Source organism: Neovison vison, chromosome 8 (genome assembly GCF_020171115.1).
Source record: "Neovison vison isolate M4711 chromosome 8, ASM_NN_V1, whole genome shotgun sequence".
NCBI lineage: Eukaryota > Metazoa > Chordata > Mammalia > Carnivora > Mustelidae > Neogale > Neogale vison.
Window position 1 is genome coordinate 94,938,617 of NC_058098.1, and position 23,175 is coordinate 94,961,791.

Below are 23,175 nucleotides of genomic sequence, written 5' to 3' on the forward strand. Positions count from 1 at the left end.
CCTAAGGGACTTGCCTCCATAGGATTCTTCTGTTTTTTTTTCCAACAGTGCAAAGAAGTCCCTCCTGGACTGGCCATCACGTCACCTCTGTAGACCTCTGCACCTCCCACCGCTTGTGCAATGACCCACTGTGCCTGTTCCCGGGGGGGGGGGGGGGGGGGGGGGCAAGTAGAGCCTGCAGCTGAGGTGCCCTAAACAGAGCTTGGGAGAGCTAAGGCACCTGGGCCAAAGACTCTTTAACAAGGACCAGAAGGCGCTTTGATGGTGGGGGTGAGGGAACCTCACATAGCCTGAGGCACTGGCCTGGCCCACCACCAAACGGAGGCGGAGAAACACCGGGTCCTCTCAGTAAGACCCCTCCCCGCTCCCCCAGCCCCACTCAGACACTTGCGACTACACTTGAAGCCTGAGCAGCACACTCAGCCCAGCGGGCCTGCTGGGGCCAGAGCAGAGCCAGGCCATGGCAGAAAACCCAGATGCCTCAGGACCTTGTTAATTGGTTACTAATAGGAGGAGGTGGAAAGGGGCCAAGAGAGACCCTCCTGGCTGGAAGCCTCAGTCCTCTGAGGTTTCACTTAATCTGCATTTAAAGAGGGTCTCAGGAGCCTGCTGGAATCGCCTAGCTCAAGTCCCAAGCCTGTCACCAAACAGACACTCATGTGTCCTCTGCATAGCTTTTAGGTCATCTCTTCCTCGCTCTCAGTTACTAGTGTATTTGTGGGGAGTACCCTCTCCTGAAGGGCCTTTGCCTTCCTCCTCTTCCATCTCTCCCGCCTATCTTCTCCCCCACCCCAGCAACCAGGCTCAAGTAATGCGGTTGGACAACGGAGCTGGGCCATCCTCATTTGGGGGGCAAGAAAGAGGAGAGACTAGTAAAGGCAGAAGGCCACTGACAGCAGAGCCTGTAAAGGTCAGCCCAGCGGCCAGGGATGTGTCCAGACGATGGTGAGGCCACAGTAGGGGACTTCTTCCAGCAAAACCTCTGGAACCTGAGCTGGGAAGAAACTAGATCCGCTGATGGGGGTAGGAGGAAGGTGAATGATTAATGAGGGAGATTAAGAGATGAAACCTGGGTTCTGGGTTGGGGGTGGGGAGGAGGTTGTGGAGCTCAGCTGTCGTGTAGGCTTCCCTCACCCATACCTCCCACCCCAGGGTCCAACGCTCCCTGTCCCGGGCCTCCTTCACAGAGGGATTCATAGATACACACCCCCACCCCCGTCCACCCCCGCCTGTGGTGGAGGTTTTCCTCTCTCAGGATTGTCAAGCAACCCCTTGTGGTCTCCCATCTCCTCGGATTCCCCTCATTGATTGTCCTTTCAGACATTTGGTGTCCTCTGCTCCTCCCCGTTATAGAGATCCCCACATTCCAACTTTCACTCCCTCAGGAAGATGCCTCTATTCCGATTTAAGGATGCTTTCTCACACCTCTGTTCATCACCCCCTTTCAGATGTCCTTTTCCTTGTAGCTCCACCTTCTCCTTCATTCCCTGACACCGTACCTGTCAACCACCTTGCCCACCTCAGCCTCCCACCTGGTGGGTTCCCTGACCCAGGCTCTCCCCAAATTGATGCCCCTCTTGGCAGAGATCTGCTCAATAAACAACCTTCAGTCTCCAAATTCCCCTTCGTGCGCATTCCTTTGAATTCTGTGAATGTAAAGGGACGACTGGGGGATCTTCGGAATAACCCCTTCAGGGAGGTGAATGGACAAGAACAGTCATAGAGAGGTGCTTGGCCGCCCCTTTAGACCCTTAGGGAAGTCCGTTAGCCAGTGAGAGGGAAGTGTGAGTTAAGGGAGGAAACTCCAGGCAGCGGGGCGGGGCAGGGCAGCCCTTCATCTATCACACTTCCGAGCTTGTTTCCTCTTTCAGAAAATGTTGCAGAAAAGAATTGACTCAGACACTTAACATTTTAGTTTCGTTTCTTGGAGGGCCTTGCTTGGGTCTGTGATCCTGTGGCAGCCCTGTACGCTGGCTCACCGACCCCACTGTTCTGTGGTTATGGAGGTTGTGTGCGCCAGGGGAGTGGCAGGAGACTCAGACCCCATCCTCAACACACACACACACACACACACACACACACACACACCATCCTCAACACACACACACACACACACACACACACCATCCTCAACACACACACACACACACACACACACACACACACACTCTCTGCTCCACCACCAGTGAAGTCCCTTTTCCCTCCTTTTCTGCCCAACCCTGGTGCTGGGAGAGACGGGCCAGGCTGAGAGGGACTGGTTCTCCCCTGTGCCAAAGGTGGGGGCAAATCTCGGTGCCCCTTTCCCCCAGGTGAGTGTGGACAGCCGAAATGGCTAGATGAGAAGGGGACGGGGCAAGGGCCAACTCGACCCAGCAAGTGAGGACTGACTGATGCCTCCACCCAGAAGTGCCACAAGGTCAAGGGCAGCACCCCCTGGAGAAGGCCAGCTGAGAGCTGGCCTCTTTGAACATAGCCTCTTTGAACACAACCAAGCGACCAAGCACATTCTCGGTTGCCCAGAATCAAGAGAACTGGGCTTGATTCTCCCCGTGGTGCAGATCTTAACCTGAGTGAGCCTGGGGGATGGACTCTGTGAGGCGCAAGCCAGGGAGGGGATAAGGGACTCATAAATAGGGGAAGAGTAGCGCTCCGCCCTCAGCCCACAGCTGGCCTGCATCAGTCACCTTGGGAGATGGGAGACGCACTGCAGCTGCCTCTGCCACAGCCGCTGACAGACACAAAGACGGTTCTGCTGAGCTGGGGGCGAGGGGAGGCTGCCTGCTGCACCCCAGATCCCTGACTGAGCACCTTCTGCTGCCCCTTGGCCTCAAGCCATGTGCTGTTAAAAGCCTCATCCTGAGGCCTGGTTCCCAGGTCAGCCTTATCTTCTGACTGGGCCTTCTTGATGCCAAGCTGCGGCCAAGACCCAATCAGACTAGTCCCCAACTCCTGCAGCTGCTTGGGGACCCAAAATATCCTTAGGAGCATTTCTACTCTCTTTCCCCTTCAGCCCACACCTCGCGGGGGGTGGTGGTGGTGGTAGTGGTGGTGTTAATTCCTTAAAAATGCCCTTTCACCTGCAAACCCCTGGAGAACAGCCTCAGTGGGGCATGCTTGAGTGGAGCCCATGCCGTGAGTCCCAGAAGACTGGGGAGGAGCCCAACTGATGCAAACCTCAAGATATATGCTGGTTTAGAGGCAGGCACAAAGGGGTCAAAAAGCCTGGGTTCTGGCGGAGAGAGGGTTTCCTGCAGGAGGTGATACTTGGGCCTTGAAAGAACAGCTGGGTATGGGGTGAGGGAGAAGCATTCTAGGCATGAAGTCAGAAACATGCGACGGTTTGGGAATCTTGGAGATTCTGTCAGGCTGAAAGTTCTACAGTGTCCCCGCCCTGGTCCTCATTGCCCATTACACTGAGGGCTCTTCCTTGCTTTCTGCAGTCCCTCCACAGTGTTCTTCTCGTGACCTGCAAACTTCATCTGTGTGTAGGGAAGGCCAGGTCTACTGTGCACTGGTCACTAGGCTCAGGCCCCTCAAACATGCCCACTTCCACCCCGGGACACCCCAGTCTCAGACTCTCTTAGACAGTTCACACCATCTTCACAGAACTCCTCCCCTAGGTCTTCTGCCACCCCATCTCTATCCCTGGAAGCTCCATGCCTTCAGCCCTCCCCAGCCATGCACAATGACCACTTTGAATTCACTGGAGTCAGACTTGGGCCCGGAGAAGACTTAGGCTTCAAAGTTGAGTTCTGGCAACATTTATGCTGCAGGCTCCTTTCCCATTCATCCCAGATTCAGCCACAGCCCATTAGCTTCCTTCAGGAACTTCTTCCTCCATCTGTTACTGTCCCAGTCAGACAAGTTTCTGACTACCTTACTGAGAGGCTACAGAACAGGGAGACTGGCTGAATTTATGTCCAGAGCCCAAGGCTCATGGCTGGGCTCATACAGACAAGGAATGTTTGCTGAATTAATCAAGGAAATTAACAGCCTTCCTGCTTTCCTCTTGTTACCTGAAGTTGCCTTTGCTCTCCTGGGCACCACTTCCCTCTCCTCACCCTAGCTTCACCTAATCCAGGTACCTGAAGGCCTACTGAATCCTGTATGAACAAGCATGTCTCCACTCAACACCCTTGTGCTCCCTGTGTCCTAACCCCCTATTTTTAAAAAATTATTCTTATATATTTTTTAGATTCTTTGGTGTTTTCTTTAAAATATATCAATCTTCGGGGTGCCTGGGTGGCTCAGTGGGTTAAAGCCTCTGCCTTCGGCTCAGGTCATGGTCTCAGGGTCCTGGGATCAAGCTGAGCATTGGGCTCTCTGCTCAGCAGGGAGCCTGCTTCCCTTCTCTCTGCCTGCCTCTCTGCCTACTTGTGATCTCTCTCTCTGTGTCAAATAAATAAATAAATAAATAAATAATATATCAATCTCCTTCAGTCCTACAGTGGTCCCTGTCCAACCCTAGCCCTACCCTCACTGCTCTTGAGTTAGGACACCTCCACTCAAACCTGTAGTATATGCTACAAAATTCAGGTACAGTGAGAACTCCCCTCCAGAAAGCCTTCCCTTCACCTCCCCCCCCCCAAAAAAAAGGCTGGTATGGGTAACCTGGTTCCACTTAGCTCACCTTCTGAGTTTTATATGTGTAGGGTCCTCTACCCCTCTCCTTTGGCAATTCACTGAGGGACCACGGACATAGAGAGGCCCTCCTTCAAGATGAAACTCAGAGGATTTCTGAGGGAAGCAGAACACAGAACAAAGCATGAGTATGTGAAAGGAAGAAAGGAAAAAAACAGATGCTTTTTCAAGTTTTTATTTCAAAAAATAAAGCCACAGTTTATTTCACATAAATATCTGGGGAAGGAAGGGGACAGGGATGTAGCGGGGGCTTGGCCCCTACCTCCTCTTCTCTTTCACACTGTATTGTAAAAGCAAAGGGGATGGCTAAGGAGAGAACAAGCAGAAGAAGCAGTCAGTGGGAGCTTCTTACCCAAAACGCCCCCTCAGCCCATTGCTGCCCTGGGGACGGCCTTGGCCCCAGCTTACCTTGCCGAACCAGCGGGACAGCCATATCTGCTTCATGGTCATGTGATCTGGGAGAACTTCATTGTCAAAAAGGAGCTGTACCTAGGAGGGGAAATGGGGGCACAGCTTTACAAACTGCTCTCTTGGGGTGCCTGGGTGGCTCAGTGGGTTAAGCCTGCCTTCAGCTCAGGTCATGATCTCAGGGTCTTGGGATCGAGCCCCACATCGGGCTCTCTGCTCAGCAGGGAGCCTGCTTTCCCCTCTCTCTCTGCCTGCCTCTCTGCCTACTTGTGATCTCTTGCTCTGTCAAATAAATAAAATCTTAAAAAAAAAACCCCAAAAAACTGCTCTCTCATGTAGGTCAAGAACTACTATGATCTACTACAGATTCCGTCCCTCCCTTTCAACCCCTTCCTTCCCCAAAAACCTACTGTAGAAATACTCACATGCTGGGGATTTAGCATTAAGCGGTGACACAGGACCCTCCGGAGATGACGAACTTCAGCTCTAACAGAACATCGGACGTATTTGTTCTGGGGACAGGGATGGAAGGCAAGAGGAAAGGTGTGTCAGGGAAGGGCCACAGGGAAGTGAGTGTCCTTAGAGAGGTCCTCCCCTCAGCCCCTCTCACCTGCAGGATGCTTTTATTCTTGTCTTTGCCAGAACTGGGGGAAACAGACACAAGTTAGGGAGTCTGATCCTTCCCAGTTCCCACCCAGCACTATGGTATACTCTCTTCAAGGGAACAGACACTCCCTCACTGCAAGCCCCTCCCTGGTTCTGAGTCACTGACTGTTACTGCGGACAGTTCAGGACCTGCTCCTTACCTCAGCCGTTCCAGGCACAGGCTCAGCTGCTCATCATAACGATAGTAGTGGGCTTTTGAGTGGTCAAAGCTGCTGAAAGGGAGGCCGAGGTTGCTCAGGGCTGGCTCTAAGAAAGAGTAGTGAGGACAGTGGCACAGATTCCATATTCCTTTTCCCCCAGAGAGCAAAACTGGGCAAGAGGGATGTTTTGGGGGCTTTTTCTTACCCTCCTGCTGCCAAGGGACATACCTTCCCCACTGGGTTGGGTGACCCGGTCCAAGCCTCGGGACTGGTAGAATTCTCGAATCCGTTTCTCTTCACCTAGAAGGGAGGGGAGTGTGGGAAATACAGTATTAGCCCTCCGTCATACTTTGTCCCCATGACTGTCAACCTCTTTACCTATGTGATTCCCACCAAAGCCCTTGTCATCTCCAGCATCAGTCCTCTAGAGGCCCCTCAAAGTTAGGTTGGTCACTCACTGTCTTGTAAGCCAGGCACTAGCTTGTACACGATGTCCTGCATGACCCGGTCCAGTTTGAGGTTCAGCAGTGGCTGTGTCTCGTGGATCTTGATGTTGCACATGGGGCAGTACTTACTGGTTTGGAGGTACTTCACAATACAACTCTTGCAGACTGCAGGAAGAAAAAAGCAGACTCTTGGTCCCTCTGGGGATGGGATTTGTGCGCTGGGTGGGGTGTCTGGGTGGTTGGTGCAGGCAGCCAGCAGTGTGGCAATCGGCTTGGTGGAGACTAGGGCCTGGAAGAACCAGCCAGGGTCCAGGGCACTCACACGTATGAAGACACTCTGTGATGGTGGTAGCATCCACGAAGTAGCCAGCGCACAGGCAGCAGACGATGTGCTCATTCAAGTCTTTGATCTTTACTCGGACCTCCTCCTGCGGATCCACTCTCCGTCACCGATCACCCCCTCCAACCCCAATCATACGCCTTTCCAGCTCGGGAGATGCCTTTCAACAAACCCCACGGCCAAGTCTCGCACCCCGCGCGGTCCGCAAGGGATTAGTTCCCGGGAGCGGACACTCCCCCTCCGCCCAGCAGGGGGCTCCGCGCCCAGCGGGGGCTCTCTTCACTTGGACTCGCCCTACCTTCCTTTCCCAGGGGAGACTACACGACGTGGGCGGCACAATGCGCAAGCGTCCTAGCTCGGAGTTTGGCAACCCGACCGCAATCGCGCAGGCGCATTGGGCACCCTGTCTCTGCGCAGGCGCACTGGGCGCCAGGCCAGCCACCGCCCGTCCTCCAGCCGGCCCCAGTTCGCACAGCTAGCCGACCAAAGCAGTAACCCTGCCGCCCCTGCACCTCGTTCCGTAGCGGGTCCATCTTGTACACTGACTGGAGCTGGTTCCGAAGCCTCATCGCGATCGCAATCTGGCCCCCCTGAGGAGACGCCATCTTAAAGGCTGATCCCGGCCCGCCACTTCCGGTGCCGCCTGCGGGGCGGGACTTGTCGCCCAGCAACGAGGGCTTAGGTCTTTTCGGATTCGCTGACCCTCTGTAAGGCCCCGCCCATGTCCCTTTCTCCCCGTGTGCTCACCTGAGCCCCACTGGCCCCTCCCCCTCCTCAATCCGTAATTAGGGAGGGGGGTTGTGAGGAGGGGGTCTTATCTCACAGACCTCTTTGTAGTAATCATCACAATAGACCCTACCCTACCCCGGGACTAACTTTTGGAGCCAGCAAAAGACTACCCCCTTCTATCCCAAAGGGCCCAGCGGTCTCCGCCCGCCGCCGATCGGGGTCGTCGATCTCCCGTCACCAGGACCCCGCTAGAGAAACCCCTCCTGGGTCCTTTCCTCGTACTGTAGCCGTCGTCGGCTGACGCGTCCACGTTACGGATCTTCATCCGGATGGCAGGCCTTCTCCCGGCTCCGGGGCGGGAGTTTCTCCGGGCTTTGCGGAGTCTCGGAGAGGGTGGCGGGGAGGGAGAGACCCTCAGGGACTTGGTGTAGCGATCTTATTCGCACCCCCCCTCCCCTGCCGCCGGGGCTTGTGGAGGGGGGGGGCAGACCCCGGTTAATGATGATGATTCAATCATCGGCGCCTGCGGAGGCCTGGGACAGACTAATGCAGAGCAGATGCCGAAGGAGGAGGGGAGGAGGATTGGGACACTACAGCACAGAGACACGCCGAAGCAGCAAGAGACTGCAGTAGCATAGGCCCAGCCCCGTACTCAGGAGAATCTTAGGAGCTCTAGACCTTGTACACCGCGATCTCTAGGTACTTCCAGTGGGACTGAAAACCAAGGATAAGTTTACTGTGAAGTATTAACATCAGGTGTAGTTGGGACACTCAAGGGAGTGATCCCAGTGGAGACCACCGAGGGCGGTCTTTCTTTCTGGAAGAAGTGGGACTTTGTGTGCGCCCAGTTTAGAGAATAGGGTTGGGATGCATGGATAAGAAGTATGGTGGGAAAAGAGAAAAAGGCAGAGTGAAGGGCAATGACTGGAAAGACGGACAGGAAGAAGGCCACGGTGTGGATTTGAGAGTAGTGATACAAGCAAGACCTCGTGGAGCTGGGACTTTAGCCTAAGGGCAATTAGGGAGATAGCAGACTTTTTTTGAAGGGAGGGAGTTACCCTATGAAAGAAACGTTTTTGCTCATTTATTTTTGAATAATTGGAGTGGATAAGCAGCAAGAAAATATGAGATGAGTGATTTTGAAATCAACCCCTTCTCACTACAACCACTGCTTACTTACCTCCCTAGTCCAAGATACCATCATCTGTTCTCTGGATGATTGATTGCAGTGGCTTCTGGCCGGCTTTCCTTGCTCCATGTTTCCATATGAATAAAAAGAATATAAGGAAAGTTTTTTGAGTTGATGGATGTGTTTGTTATCTTGATTGTGATGGCTTCATGTGTTTACACATACACTTTCATACACTTTAAACATGTACAGTTTATTGTATGTTAATTTACCCTAAGAAACTTGTAAAAAAAAAAGCATAATATTTTAAAATCAGGCATCTTTTCCTTAACCTAATAGCTTCCATTTTAAAACTAAAAGCCCAAGTCCTATAATGCTTCAAGGCCTTGCATGGTCTTTCCAGCTATATTAGACCCCTTACTGTTTGTTCCACAGATAACACCAAGATATACTTGCATTATCACCAACTTGAAATGCTCAGATATCTAAACGATTCCTTACTTCCTCCAGGTTGTTATTCTGTGAGACCCTCTGTGATCACTTTAGATAAATCACAAACCCTGTCCTTTCACTTTCCCCCTTTATTTTGTTTTCTTCTTAGCATTTATTATTATTTAATATATATCTTGTGTTTTACCTGCCTCCCCTACTAGAATATAAGCTTTGTATGGCAGGGATTTTTTTTTTCTTCTGTTGTGTCTGCAGCTCTATTTCCAGTGCCTGGTATGTGGTAGGGGTTCAATCAAAATTTTCTGGATGAACAACTGAATAAATGTATTCTGTGGTAATGATGGCCTAGATTAGGTTGTATCATTGGGAATGGGAAGAAAGGGCTGTATATGAGACATTTCAAAGGGAAGCATAGGAGGGAGTGAACGAGGAGCTTGGGAGGTGAACACCTCCTCTAGCCTGCTGGACTTTAAGGTGGCTACAGCAAAGGCAGGTGGAGCTCACCAGAAGGTTAGGACAGAGGGCTGGAACACAACAAGTGTCAGAGCCAAGGTTAGAAGTCCCAGAGTTTTCTGAGTGGATATAATAGATGGGACTATTAGAACAGATGAAATCTTCAGCAGATAATAGAGAGAGGAAAAGCTGAAATCTGAGCTCTCAGAATGCTCAGTCTTCAGTGGAAAAAGCGAAGTCGGTGGGGAAAAAAATGTAAGCCTTGACTACGGAAGCCTAAGATGTAAAATAAAACAGTATTACAGAAAACAAAAGGGATATTTCAAGAAATAGTTGGTAATCACCAGAGCAAAATATGTGGAGAAATCCTTGATAATAGACACCGGAGCTCTTTGAAAAAGAGTGTGGTAAAGCCAAGTTGTAGTGGATTAAAATAATAAAGGATGAGGGGCACCTGACTGGCTCAGTCAGTAGAGCCTGCTACACTCAACCTTGGGGTTGTGTGTTCGAGCCCCACACTGGGTGTAGAATTACCTTAAAATTAAAATTAAAAGAATAAATGATGAGGAAGTAGAGGAAGTGGTTGTGTGGAGTACAAGGGAAAGGAAAAACATAATCTCTCTTGAAGAGTCAGGCAAAGATCTTTGTCCAGGTAAAAAAGACCTAAGACAGTTGGGGGTAGGAAGGACTAAGCTAATGAGAGAAATGATGATACAGAAGTGGGGACCATCTCATGGGAAAGATACTGCACAAAAAGCAGAAAAGAAGGGACGACACTGGAACACAGGCTGGGGACATGCCTCTATCTGTGAAGCTGCAAGTTTGAAGGCCTGAAAACGAAGGTTGGGGACGACATGCACATATGGGTCCTGTGCCTGGATGGAGGGGCCCTGACCTCCATCTTAGATATAAACTAGCAGGAACCACCTTTTCCAGGGAATCCTGATCAAAGAGCTGGAGACAAGCAGAGGAATTCCTAGGACTGTGGCTGACAGAATTGAATACTCTTTTTTCTTAAAAATAGGGCACTCATTTCTTTTTTTGTAACTCCCCAGAAGATGTGTATACATTACTGGGTTTGTGACCATTCTCCTCCAAGGGTCAGCTGGGCGATCTCTGGATGGCAGTGCCATCAGGGCTGACCTCAAAAGGCAGGGTGAACTGTCAGCAGGTATACAGGTCTTCCTTCCTCACTGATTCATTCAAAAAGGATTTATTCAGCCTGATTGCAGACACACTAGAGCCCAGCCTTTCCTCAGAGGTCCACGCATTGCAGTGGAGAAAAGGACTGACATTCTTAACCTGCAGGCCAGCATCTTTACTTACTTTGCTGTCTCCCTAGGCTCTCCGTTCTCTTTCAGGGGATCCAGCCCAAGTGGCCTCTGGAGGTTTTCCCTGCCTGAACAGCAGAAGTTTCATGGCCCCTAGTAGCCCCACTTCTCTACTGCTGAGAAAGAGTGCTTGGGCTTCTGTGAGGGACTAGGGGAGGTGATAATGTCTGTCTGTCTCACCAAACCATCAAGATAAAACACAGCTACCAAACTGGCAGGAGCCCCCTCTCCACACACCCCCCCCCCCCCGCCCCCGGCCCTTCCTTCAGAAGAGGCTATTTGCAGTGTCAGAAAGGGCTGGGGAAATTGGATAGTGAAAGTGGACAAGAATTTGGGGAAGGAAGTCACATATTACTGATGCTGACTGCCTCCCTCTTCCATGGTTCACCCCCTTCAGACTGAGGCTTCTGAGAACTTTGAAGGAGGGGGTGGTGGCTTTAGCGGGGAGAGTCCATTCCCTTCGTTTTTTTATCTTCCTGCCCAGATGCCCAAATACCGCTCGCAGTTCCCTGGAGAGAAAAGACCCCCTCACCCTGCCTCAGGCGCAGGGCTGCAGCCCATCTGCTGGTGAGAAAGGAGGGTCAGTCTTTCCCAGGAGATCCTGGAGAATCAACTGGAAGATCCGTGCACCGAGGGAGACCCATCTACTAGACTTGGAAGGCATTTCGGCTTACACGGGTAACAAGACGACTGGAGCTGAGCACCAGAGTGGGGTGGGGTCTAGGGGCTAGGGCTGACACAGTAGGGTGGGGTCCTTTGGCCACCACGTGTCCAAGGCAGGCCGAGCGGCTCATCCGTGCCCACCCGTCTCGGAATGGTAGGAACAACCCCCCTCCCTGCGCCCAGTCTCACCGGCTCGGAGGCGCCAGGGCCCCCCCGGGGCCGGGGCGGGCCGGGGAAGGTAATGTAATTCCGACCCAGCTAACCCGATTATGGCTGCCTGCACCGGGCCGGGCGGCGGCGGGGGCGGGTCTAAAGCGCAGGGGCCCGCCGGGCCCGGGTCCCATCCCGGGAAGGACGCAGAGTTCACACACTCCCAGCTCCTGGGTCCCCCAGCCAGAGGTCACAAGGTCACGGAGCGCCTTCAGTCTTTCCCCACCTCCCATCCCTGACACACTCCAGGCATAGTTTCTGGAGTTGGGTGGGTGAAGGGCCTGTGGAAAATGACGCGGCTGAGACCGCGGAAGGCTTCAGTGAGGACCCACGTGTCGCCTGTGGCGATTTTGTCCTCTCGCCTTTGAGGGGGAAGTGTTTGAGAATTGACTTCCTAAGGCGCAGAGTGGAGCGGCAGAGTCCTTCGTTGGTGGTCCCTTGTGGGGAGCGGAACGCCACCCCCAGGCTCTCATCTGCCTGACTTAGCTTGGGTTGAGCCAACGGTACGCTTTACACCGATTTCAGAAAATCGAAATTCTAAGAAACACATTAGGCACTAGTTACTGGGGTTCGGGGAAGAAGGTAGGGCCCCTACGGCAGAGGCCGGGAGGTGCGCCAGGGTGGCTAGCCTGGAGTGGTTGCTCCCCGCCCTAGCCCACTAGACGCGCCCCGCCACCCCCTTCCCACACCTGTCCTCTTCCCGGGCCTCCAAATCGCCGGCGCCGTTCCCGACCGCTTCCCATCACAGCCAGGAAGCCACAACGAAATTTGGTCTTCGAGGGCACTTAGGCGGGGGCCACAACGAATCTGGGAGTCGGCAAGCAGGACCCATCGCGAGGCGAAAATTGGGGGCTGTGGGAGAAGACACCTGCGAGGAAGCCGGTGAGGCCAAGGAAGCCCAAAGGCGGAGGCCGGCGAGGATGGAGTTGCTGTGCGCATCTCGCCTGACTCAGCGCGCTGCAGCCCTTGCTCCGGCCCCTCCCGTGCTGAGCCTGGTTCCTAACACCCTTGCCACCTCCTCCCTTATCCCCACCATCCCCGCCCGCCAGTCGTCCCGGCGTTTGGCTCAAACAGGCGTCTCTTTCCCTTTAACGGGTACGGCCCCGCCCCTGCCCTACCCCCAGCCCCCACTACCCACCCAGTGCTGATCTGTCAGTCACTGCCCCATCCCCAGCCGGCCAACCCTCTCCACCCCGGACTCGGGCAGAGGCCCTGGCAGCCCAGCGTCCATCTGCGCCTCAGGGACAGCAAGGCCCTCCTGGGGCCCCCGCCGGTCGCGCTTCCCCGGGATGCGAGTCCCTGCGCCGACGCCCGGCAGAGGCCGGCACGGGCGCGGCTACTCCCCGTGCACAGGGATGAAGCTGTCCTGGGGGCCCCGGAGACTCGCAGCGGCTAGCCCCGCGGGCCCCTGAGGCTGCCGCCCGGAGCGCTCCGCTACTGGGTTCCCAGAGTTGCCTGGGGCGACGTCCCCCACCACCAAAACTCTTGTGGTCCTCCTTGACCCGGACCCATGGAGCCGGCGGTCCTGGCCTCGCACAACCTCCCGCACCACGAGCCAATCAGCTTTGGCATCGATCAGATCCTGAGCTGCCCGGAACCCCCCGGGAGCGGCGTAGGCCCCGGTCGCGCCGGCCAGGGCCATGGGGAGAGTGCACCGTTCTCGGGTGGATTTCACGCAACCTCAAGCTACGGTCCCGCGGGTTCGCTGGCCCCGCTACCTGGCAGCTCAGGCATGGGCCCAGGCGGCGTGATCCGTGTCCCGGCGCATCGTCCAATGCCAGTGCCTCCGCCCGCGGGAAGCGCGCCAGCAGTGCCTGGACCCTCGGGCTTGGGCGGAGCCGGGGGCCTAGCGGGACTCACCTTCCCTTGGATGGACAGCGGCCGCCGCTTTGCCAAGGACCGGCTCACGGGTGAGATTGCCCGACCCTCCAGCGTCCAGCCCCACATTGACCCCTTTTCCTCATCTTTGATCCTTCTGCTCCGACTCAAGTTCCCCGTACGCTCCCCGCCCGGATCGTCCCAGGAGATCCTCCCCCAACATGTTTCTCTTGGTCCTGATGCTCAGAGAGGCAATGGGGAGGGAGCTGCCGTCGATGTCCGCGCCCTCCTTTGCAGCCCACAGTCCACACTGCGGGTAGGGCAGGGTGAAGTTCCGGGGGCTGTCTCTTCCTCACCCAAGGGGGAGGGCCATTTCTTCCGAGGCCCTTTCTTGTCTGGAGGCCTTTGCTGGGATGGCACCCGGCTTCGGACACCTAGAAGGGCCGCCCTGAAAACCCTGCCCTGTTTCTTCTTCCTCCCCGTAGCTGCACTCTCGCCCTTCTCCGGGACGCGGCGCATAGGTCACCCCTACCAAAACCGGACCCCCCCGAAGCGGAAGAAGCCGCGCACGTCCTTCTCCCGCTCGCAGGTGCTGGAGCTGGAGCGGCGCTTCCTGCGCCAGAAGTACCTGGCCTCGGCGGAGAGGGCAGCGCTGGCTAAGGCCCTGCGCATGACCGACGCACAGGTCAAGACTTGGTTCCAGAACCGGCGCACCAAGTGGCGGTGAGGCTTGGGGCGAGGGAGGGCTCGCCTGAGGCGTCCGCCGTGGTGGCACGGCGCGGGGCTGGGTTGGAACCGCGGGCCCGGCCGGTGACGAGACGCGGGGTGGGCGCGGGGTCGGCGAGGGCCGGCCTAGCTGACCCCCCGTTTCCGCTTGCCTAGGCGCCAGACGGCGGAGGAGCGCGAGGCGGAGCGGCACCGCGCCGGCCGGCTGCTCCTGCACCTACAACAGGATGCCCTACCGCGGCCTCTGCGGCCGCCGCTGCCCCCGGACCCACTCTGCCTGCACAACTCGTCGCTCTTCGCGCTGCAGAACCTGCAGCCCTGGGCCGAGGACAACAAGGTGGCTTCCGTGTCCGGGCTCGCCTCGGTGGTGTGAGCGACGCCTGCCCGAGCGGCCGAGAGCTCTCTAACGGACGGAGGCGCCGCGCGGAGTGCCCGGCCCAGGACCATGGAGCGCGCGGCTGACCACGCCGTGGTGCCGTGGTTCCGTGGTAGCGGAGCTGGTGAGGAGGAGCTGGCTTTGAGGCTGTCGTCGAGGTCTCCACGGCCGCCGCGGGCTCCCAGGCTTGCGTTTCGAGGTTGTGCCGCGCGTTTAGACGTGGCCTTTCCCGCCATTTCCCACTTAACTTCGGTCGCAAGGCAGATGGAACCCAAGGAGCCCAGAAGGCGGGACTTGCGGTATGGTAGCCAATGAGGTGAGGGGAGGGGGCGGACTGGCCAATGGGAGCTGCTCTCCCGAGGACTTTGGATTCTTCGGAGGGTGGGTTCAAGCTGGGGTTCTGGACCCACAGAGCAGCCTAACGGTGGTGCTGGGAAGGGACGGCAGCTGCGTCCCTTCAAAGGGCACCTTCCTTCAAAGGTGCGAAGGAAGGACAACAGTGACAGCGGAATCATGGAAGAGGAGCTGGAGGGCAAGGGTCTGACTGTGACAGGAACCAGAAGGTTATCCACATGGGGCATCTCATTCTTCAACTGTAAAATAATCGCTAAGGATACCTTTCTGACTTTGAACCTCATGTTGTGTGTGTTCAACCTGCTGACTCCCCTCCTCCTTGAGCCTCACAACATGCCTGGGTGGCAGGCAAGACGGATACTAATACACCCTACGAAGCAGAGAATCTGGGAACACTAATACAGCTCTAGTCTCCAGTAGGGACAGACGAGGAAACGGGGAGGCAGTGGATAAAATTAATGGACCCGTGGAGTTAGGGTGAGCAGATTTTGGCAAAAAACTAGGACTATCCAAGAAGAAGCAAAGATAATTCCATGGTTGGAGATGTAGAGGATGGGGAGAGAGATGGTGTTGTGGATAATGAAGGGGAAATTGAAAGATTAGAGCAAGATAACTACAGTCAAAACTGAACGCCAGACCTAAAAAAGAATACATTCTGGAAAAGTGCTTTTGGGTGACATCCACATAGGATGGATATGGAGATAGATGGAATGATGAGAACAGATAGACTCTCCAAGGGAAGACACTCTGAGGAGAGAAACAGAGTTCTGAGGATTAAATCTTTCTTTCCACCAATTTCTACAAACACATTTACAATGTACAAGATGATGGAAAATATAAAAATTAGTGATTTAAACGAAGAAAAGGGAAAGGAGTACTCAGCTGGGGGAAAAGGAAAGCATGATGTCTCTGAAGTTGTTAGAAAAGCTTCAGCATGCTGGTGGGCTAGGGGCTGCTGGGAAGCTTGTTGGTGGAAAATTGAAAGTTGGGGGATGGCTTCAATAGCCTTAAGGTTTAAGAAGGAGCTGGATCTAAGTTGTATGTGGAAAACAGGGAAGATTTTGTCTGATTTCTTATAGCACTCTCATTCTTCCTCCCCGGTAGGTGGGAGCAAGATAAAGGCAAGTAAGCTTGGGGCAGGGTGAGACCATCTGTACTCAAACTACACATTTTCTGGGTTAGTGACAGCCAGGTCATTTATACCGCAAAGGGTTGCCCACAGGTGGGGCCAGGCAAGCAGATGTTGCTGGAGGAGTTGGATGATACTGTGTCACCTCTAACTCATGGATCCTGTATGTGCTTCTGCAGAATCAAACTAAAATTTGGCACCACAGAGAAAGAACTTTTATAGATCAAAATTAAGTACACAAAGGTGGGTTTGGCATAAGTTGGGGGTTTGGGGGGTACATCAGTCATTCTTCAATAAATAGAAGGCGGCTAAGGAAATTGTCCAACCATATGTATACTGTGGCTTACCCAGTCTCCTCTATTCTCAGTCCACCATTTCTTGAGTCTCAGGTTCTAGGATTTACATTTGACCCTAACCTTTGGTTGGCTACCTCAGTGCTAGCCTGAGAGAGGACCTAATGCCTTCAGATGAGCTCAGTTCCACTCCTTAGGCAGGTCACTGCAGGACACAGGCATCTCCAAACTCTTGGGTGGAGGAGGATTCACTCTCTACTGAAGAATCTGCCATTCCTTCTCTCAGCTGATTCAAGAGGTCTCTGCTCTCGCTGGGAGGCAAGTTACTCAGGAAGTATGGAGGGGCCAACTCTACCAGCCTGACAGAGAGAGTCACAATTAGATGCTTTCTGTACCCTCTGTTATAATGCAGATTCTTAAACTTCTTCCCATTCCTTCCACAAACCCTGTGCCTTTGAACCATATGTCACTACAGACTACTAAGATATCCTCTTTTCCTTAGGACTCTCTAACTCCCCAGTCATAATTTTGGCCCCAAGAAGAGGAATAGGCAATGTAAGAGGGGCATCAGGGAACTCACATCTGTGGTTGAATCTCAGAAACAATGGAAAGGCAGTTGTCTTTGGAAATGGAGAAAGTGTGGTAAAGAACCCATGGCGGGGGTCTGGTTGGAGACCTGCGGCTTCGGTAGCAGCAGTACGGAGAGAGCTGGGCCACGTGCTTATGGGTCAGGAGCAGATAATTTCCAGTCCCGTCTGTGTCTCGAGCCACCTCATTGAAAAGCAAAGACAGTGGAGGAGTAAGTGAGGGAGAAGAGGAAGGCAGTAGAAAAAAGAAAAGCGGGGGCGCTGAGAAAGAATTAGGAAGGGCAATGAGAGTATTAAAAGTAAAGCATCTCTAGGTGTTAGAGTCCCTGCCATATTGCATTTCCCATAGGCCCCTATACCCCAACACCTCAAAGAAAAAGTTTCTCCTGGTTCTAAAAAATCTTTTGAATGGTCACCCAGACCCCTGTTTCAGAGGTGGCATATCAGTTTTTGGTCCCCCTACTTTCTCCTTCTTTTATGACCTTTGCCCCAACTCTTTCCCCTAACCTTAAGGAAGTATCCCGACAGCAGTGCTTTCTGAAGGTCTGTGCGATTCTGCTCAGAGCCAAAGGCTGGCTGGGACAGTGGAAGTTCAATTTGTTGCATGAGTTCTAGGAGGTCACCTCGAAGTTTCTGGGCTTGGCACAATGCTGCCCAGTTTAGCCCCCGAGCCTGGCACCAAGCCTTGTCTGCTCCACCTACAAAAGGAAAGGGAACAGCTACAGCTGCAAAGAGTCCCCCAAGAGAACCCAGCTCTTGGCTGAAGGGCCTCCTCCTCCTGGCCATAGAGATTTGCCAGCTGGTTGCACACCATTTCTCCTCTTTGGAAAATCTGGCATTTTTAAAGAAGATGCAGAGTGGGCTACTCACTCTGTATAAAGGCTTCGTACACCTGGATCAGAGAACTGTGATCACCATCTGTATGTTCCAGGGCCCGACGCAAGGCAGCTTCTTCTGCAGAGAGTGGAGGATGGGTGAACCCAGGAGCAGCTGGAGAAGAAGAGAGGAAGGTCATTTGGGGGAATGAGAAAGGACACAGTACAGAAGGGTGAAAAGGTAGCAAGTGTTACTTTGGGAAATTTATTCAAGATATTGATAACTTTCTAGGTGCTCTGCACTTCATTAGACATTGAGGATAAATGAAAGACAATCTCTGCCCCAAATAGCTTAGGGTCTGGTGAGAGAGATAAGCAAACCTGACCAGCACAACAGGTGCGTGGGCCAATATTTGAAGTTCTTTTTTTTTTTTTTTTTTTAAGATTTTGCTTATTTATTTGTCAGAGAGAGAGAGAGAGTGCACAAGCAGGGGGAGTAGCCAGCAGAGGGCGAAGCAGGCTCCCCGCTAAGCAAGGAGCCTAGTGTGGGACTTGAAACCAGGACCCTAAGATCATGACTTGAGCGGGAAGGCAGATGCTTAGCCAACTGAGCCACCCAGGCATCCCAATATTTGAAGTTTTGTTAGGAATTAGCTCAATAGAGAAGGGGCAGAGAGAATCTGAACTGTGCACATGGCAAGGCACAGAAACTAGTAGTATGGCCTGTTGGAGACCTGCATGCACCTAGTATGGTTAGGGGGAACGGCATGTGAGGCAGACTGGCAGGAGAGAAAGCTGGAGAGGCAGGTATGGGCCAGGTCACGAGAGGCTGGATGTGCTGTGCCAATGAGTTTTATTCTGTCCAGAAGATAGAGAATAGCTGTTGAAAAGAGTTTTGAGGGAAGAGAGTCCAAGTGTTTAAACTTTACTTGAAAACATAGGAGGCTAAAGGGATCCATGCTGAGTGGTGGTGAGGATCTAACATTGGCATTGTTAGTGAGTGTTGAGACAAATAGATGAATTTTAAAAACATTTCGGAGATAAAAATGAAAGAACCTGGGGAAAGATTAGTCTAGGATAATGGTAGTGGAGCTGCAGAGAGGAGGGCATGATTTGGTGGTGGTGGAGAGCGAACAGTTTCAGCAAGTGCTTGACTTTGGTTCCTGGCTGGGGCACTGTGGCCAATTCTGATAGAAATGTCCATTAGGCATCGGATATATAAACCTAAGATTCAGAAAAATGGTACTGGCAGGGAGGTGGAAGGATTGGACATTTTAGGTGTAAAGATAGCTGTGCACGAACTTGCTCAGAGAGCTCAAGCAATGAGAAGGCAAAAGGTGCAAGGATGAAACTCTGAGGCCCGATTTACAGCGGAGGAGCAGAGGACAAAGAGCCAGGGAAGAGAGGAAGGGAACTGCTGGACAGCCAGAGAAGCAGGATTAAAACCTGGTGGAGCAAGTCACAGAGGTTTAGGGAAGCAGCAGTTCCTTCGTTCGTTCGTTCGTTCCTCCCTCCCTCCCTTCTTTCTTTTTAAGATTTTATTTATTTATTTGACAGAGACATCGAGAGAGGGAACACAAACTGGGGGAGTGGGAGAGGGAGAAACAGGCTTCCTGCTGAGCAGGGAGTCTGATGCGGGGGCTCGATCCCAGGACCCCAGGCTCATGACCTGAGACAAAGGCAGATGCTTAGCACCGAGCCACCCAGGTGCTGAGGGGGTAGTTTCAAGGCAGGAGTGGTCGGCATTTTCAAGTGTTAGAAGGTCATAAGGAATAAGGACTCAGAAGTATTCAGGGGGTTCAGCCTCCGTGGGGTGGGGGACTTCCCGGCTGAGCTGTGAGATTTGTCAGTGCTGTGTGCCGATGGCTGTGATGCAGTGGGCGGGGACACCCGGGGGCCTGGGGTAGAGATGATTCTGTATAGTTGCAGGGGAGTAGAGGGTGGAAGGAGAGGAGTGTGGAGGCCTAGTAATAACAGGAAAGATTAACGCAGCTTGGGGGCAAGAACCAGCGTTGGGAGGAGGCTAAGGACACGGGAGAGGGCTAAATGGTTAGGGCTGGTTTTGTGGGAACTGCAAGGGAAGCAGAGGGGCAAGAGCTGCCATTTGGGGCACCAGAACACCAGAAAGGGCTGAGAAGGGCTGAAGTGGCGGCAGGAGTTAGAGAAGTGATTCATACCAGTGAGCATGGCAGCGAGGGTGAGCATCTCGTCTACACAGTTAAACTCGCAGGAGGCCAGCAGGGCTTTGGCCAGCTCCGGGGGCAGCGGGAACTCTGACAGGATGACCCCCAGGTCTGACAGGTTCCCATCATCATCCAGGGCTGCCAGGTAGTCCAGGTCTTCCAGGGCCTGCATCAGGGCTTCTGGAGCTGGTAAGGAAAGAGGGCTGAGTGGGCAGTGAGTATTGGAGCCTGAAGGTCAGACAGCAGGACCTGGGGGGTGGGTGCTCACCAGGCCGGTCCAGGAAGTGACACTCCCCAGGCTCTGCAATCTGCCTCCTCTTTAGAAGTAATACCACAGGGCTCAGATTCACCTCACATATCCTGGCTGTGGGCAGCAGAGGCGCCTCTAGTTCTAGGAGGGACTTAGGGTACAGGCAGAGGCAGGACCCTGAGGGGAGAAAGACCTGGGAAAGAAGGCCACTGCAGATTTCTTGGGTTTGCGTGTGGGGATTCTTTTCATGTTTGATCTCAGTAGGGCAAAGGCTCTTACCTGGTGGGAACCCTCTTGCCCGCAGTCTTCTTGCCTCTGCCTGACACTTGCTGATTGGTCTCAACACTTGGGATTCTGCTCGAATCTGAGGATTGTACACCTGTCACCGCCCCCCCCAACCAAGGCCAAGACATATCAGAGTGGGCCACTTTTATCCTTAGCCCCCCACATCCCCTCATCTCTCTCACTCACACTTCGAAGCTCCAGTCCTGAGTCAATGACATGTCGGATGGAAGGGAGGGAGAAGGAGAAGTCAGCCAGCCAGTGAGTGACCACGACCTTTCGGGCACCCAAGTCTGTGTCCTCGTATGCAGCCTGAATGGCTGGGCCACATCCGGGGTGAAGGGGCAGCACCCGTGGTGGAGGCCCCCTGAGAGCCAAGGGCCCCACCTCCCTGGACAAGGATTCACAGCACAGCAAAATTTCCTGAAGGGAGGGGTGGGGCATTAAGGCAGTTCTCACCTTTTTGGTGACAAACCCCTTTGAAAAAAACAATGAAAGCTATGGCTTTTCATTCTGGAAAAATGCACATAAAGTTGTCAAAATTTTAGGAATTCACTGAGCCATAGTCTCTGTATTAGATGGGTGGTAGACCTCTTTACCCCCAAATCCTTCAGTTTTTCCTAAGGACTCCAACATAGTAAATACTACAACTTCAGTGTTCCTAATAAGCATTGCTCCAACTCCCCCAGGAAAGGAAGGCAGCATATGTGAGGACCTCCTTCTGCAGCCCATTTTTACCTCCTCACTGGGCAGGTACACCAGCACATCTCCTGGAGCCTCCTTCGTACACAATTCAATCACAGCTTGGCAGGCAGCTTCCACTCGATCGGTAGGGACAGTGTCCCTGTATATAGGTGTGGGACACGTGCCAGGCCGTCTGGGTACATGCACAGTAGGAGGGTTGCCCCAGAAGGCTTGGAGCTTGGGTTCAAGGGCAGGGTCAGTAACCACAACCACTCTCGAGTCCCCTGGAAGGTTTCCCAGCCTGGCATTTCGCAGGAGCCCCTGGAGCAAGTCCGAGGCCACTGACCGCTCCTGGGCCTCATCCAGCACCAGCACGCCCCACGCTCCTGTGCCCCGGGTTGAGGCTACCTCCTGCAGAAGCAGCCCGTCCCAGCAGAACCTGTTGACATTGGCAGTAGGCAGAGGAGTCAGGGTGGACACCGAACAGCTTCAGAAGCCCAGGGGAATATCTGCCTGGGGGGCGGAGGGGGCATAGATTTTGATAGCAAGGTCAGAAAAAAAGACCTTGTGAACCTGTATTGAGACCCACAATCTCACTGATGATGCCTTTTTCAAGAGCTGTACTCCAGTTGGGCAGGTGAGGCCCCCGACTGGGGTTAAGGGCTTAATTCAGCATTGTGTTGTGCATGATCTAAAGGGTAACATGGGCTGAGGGAGCACTGAGTGAGGTGTCAGACGTCTGGGCTTGTTTCTACTGTGTGAGGAAAATCAGATTTGGGTCAGGCCTGCCAAGAGGCCTCACCTGAGCAGGGTGTCTGGCCCCGTGCAGTCCTCTTGGGGAATGCTGTATCCAACCTCATGACCCAGGGTTAGGTCCATCTCATCGGCAACCCGCATGGCCAGGGTCAGGGCTGCCAGAGGGTGGGGCTGAGTGACAGTCACTCGGCCTTCCTGGAACCCCCTGGCCAGTGCAAACTCTGCACACCACTGAGGGATCTGGGGTAGGAACAGGAAAGGACAAGCAGTCAGGGAGATGCTGGACTTCAGTCAGAAGTACAGGGGGACCTGTGGCCATTCTCATTTGGGGAGTCCTGTGGTCCTTCAACAGCCCCCTGGGCTTTGACCACTCCCCTGGAACTCCAAGCAGCCCAATCCCCACCTTGCTAGGGGAAGGACCAGTTCTTTAGTCCCTCCCTTTGTCTACTCCCAGAATCTCCCCCCACCTGGGTGCTCTTGCCAGAGCCAGGCTCTCCAGACACCAGCACCACTCCACCGGGGCTACTCTCCAACTGCTCCAAGAAGATAAAGCGAGAAGCCCAGATGGGTAAGGCTCGGCGCTGCTCAAGCAGCTCGTAGTAGCGGGAAGAGAATGGGAGCCCATCAAAGGGGTTCACAGCCAATTCAGACTCCCCGGGGTTTGGGCCAGACTCTTCTGCCAGCCCAAGACGCTGAGAGGCCATGGTAGCTGACTGGAAGTACCTACAGAAGGCAGGGCAGTGATTAAGGCCTTGCATTAGATGACTGGCACCAATTTCCCACCCTTGATCCCTAACCTGTACCCTCAGGCAGTAACGCGCTGGGGTCCATCCTTCCCAGCATTTCTTGCCTGCCAGGAAACCGTGGAGCCTTGAGTCTGAAAGTGAGGGACGATCAGAAGTGGACTATTAACCTGTTAGGTAGTAAAAATCCTGTGACTAACACAGGGGGCCTCCAGGGCAGCAGGAATTAGGGTAACCTGTGAGAGGTCCTGAGGGGAAAAGCCTAAAGAGATAAAGAATAGGAGAAGGGAGAGGGTAGGAACCGGGGAGCAGGGCCACAAGGATCCTGGATTCAAACCTGCTTGCAGCTCTGAGACGTGTCACAACGGCAGCCAGGTCCAGACCCACCCAGCCAGTCACCACCAACCCAGACCCGCGTGAAGTACAAAGGTAAATTCCGGCTTCGCCCTGGGGCTTGGCTTAAATAGGAATCCTTAAGCCTGGTTTTGGGGTGTGGCCATTTGCTCCACCTTACTTAATCTGTCAGAAGCCTATGGAAAACAGGTTCCAGATCCCACACCCAGCATGTGTATG

General features: G+C 53.8%; 3 protein-coding genes and 1 long non-coding RNA gene across 7 annotated transcripts; 2 read left to right on the plus strand and 2 right to left on the minus strand.

Moving 5' to 3' along the window:
* Positions 1-4,628: 4,628 nt before the first annotated feature.
* PCGF1 (polycomb group ring finger 1) lies at positions 4,629-7,302 on the minus strand. Of its 2 annotated transcripts, XM_044261472.1 has the most exons (10): positions 7,154-7,302; positions 6,624-6,729; positions 6,314-6,466; positions 6,084-6,155; positions 5,856-5,961; positions 5,660-5,693; positions 5,475-5,561; positions 5,050-5,130; positions 4,904-4,947; positions 4,629-4,737 (listed from the first exon to the last, which is right to left on the minus strand). In XM_044261472.1, the coding sequence occupies exons 1-10, from the start codon at positions 7,244-7,246 to the stop codon at positions 4,680-4,682; spliced, it is 834 nt and encodes a 277-aa protein (XP_044117407.1). In that variant the 5' UTR covers positions 7,247-7,302; the 3' UTR covers positions 4,629-4,679. The 2 variants fall into 2 exon arrangements, with proteins under 2 accessions (XP_044117407.1, XP_044117408.1); XM_044261473.1 differs by lacking the exon at positions 4,629-4,737 and having other exon boundaries at positions 4,813-4,947.
* On the plus strand, positions 7,290-8,660 carry LOC122915019. Its single transcript, XR_006385990.1, has 2 exons — positions 7,290-7,348; positions 7,558-8,660. It is a non-coding gene; the product is annotated as an uncharacterized LOC122915019 (long non-coding RNA).
* Positions 8,661-13,116: 4,456 nt separating this feature from the next.
* TLX2 (T cell leukemia homeobox 2) lies at positions 13,117-14,523 on the plus strand. The gene is made up of 3 exons (XM_044261474.1): positions 13,117-13,516; positions 13,910-14,147; positions 14,307-14,523. Exons 1-3 carry the CDS (start codon positions 13,117-13,119, stop codon positions 14,521-14,523), a joined length of 855 nt encoding a protein of 284 aa, XP_044117409.1.
* Positions 14,524-15,908: 1,385 nt separating this feature from the next.
* Positions 15,909-23,099, minus strand: DQX1 (DEAQ-box RNA dependent ATPase 1). 3 transcript variants are annotated; one of them, XM_044261476.1, is made up of 11 exons: positions 22,940-23,099; positions 21,906-22,099; positions 21,158-21,542; positions 20,609-20,842; positions 20,417-20,516; positions 20,156-20,314; positions 19,882-20,073; positions 17,760-17,879; positions 17,397-17,587; positions 16,883-17,073; positions 15,909-16,661 (listed from the first exon to the last, which is right to left on the minus strand). In XM_044261476.1, the coding sequence occupies exons 2-11, from the start codon at positions 21,998-22,000 to the stop codon at positions 16,505-16,507; spliced, it is 1,824 nt and encodes a 607-aa protein (XP_044117411.1). In that variant the 5' UTR covers positions 22,001-22,099; positions 22,940-23,099; the 3' UTR covers positions 15,909-16,504. The 3 variants fall into 3 exon arrangements, with proteins under 3 accessions (XP_044117411.1, XP_044117412.1, XP_044117410.1); XM_044261477.1 differs by having other exon boundaries at positions 22,327-22,982; XM_044261475.1 differs by lacking the exon at positions 22,940-23,099 and having other exon boundaries at positions 20,156-20,501; positions 21,906-22,071.
* Between the last annotated feature and the right edge of the window lie 76 nt (positions 23,100-23,175).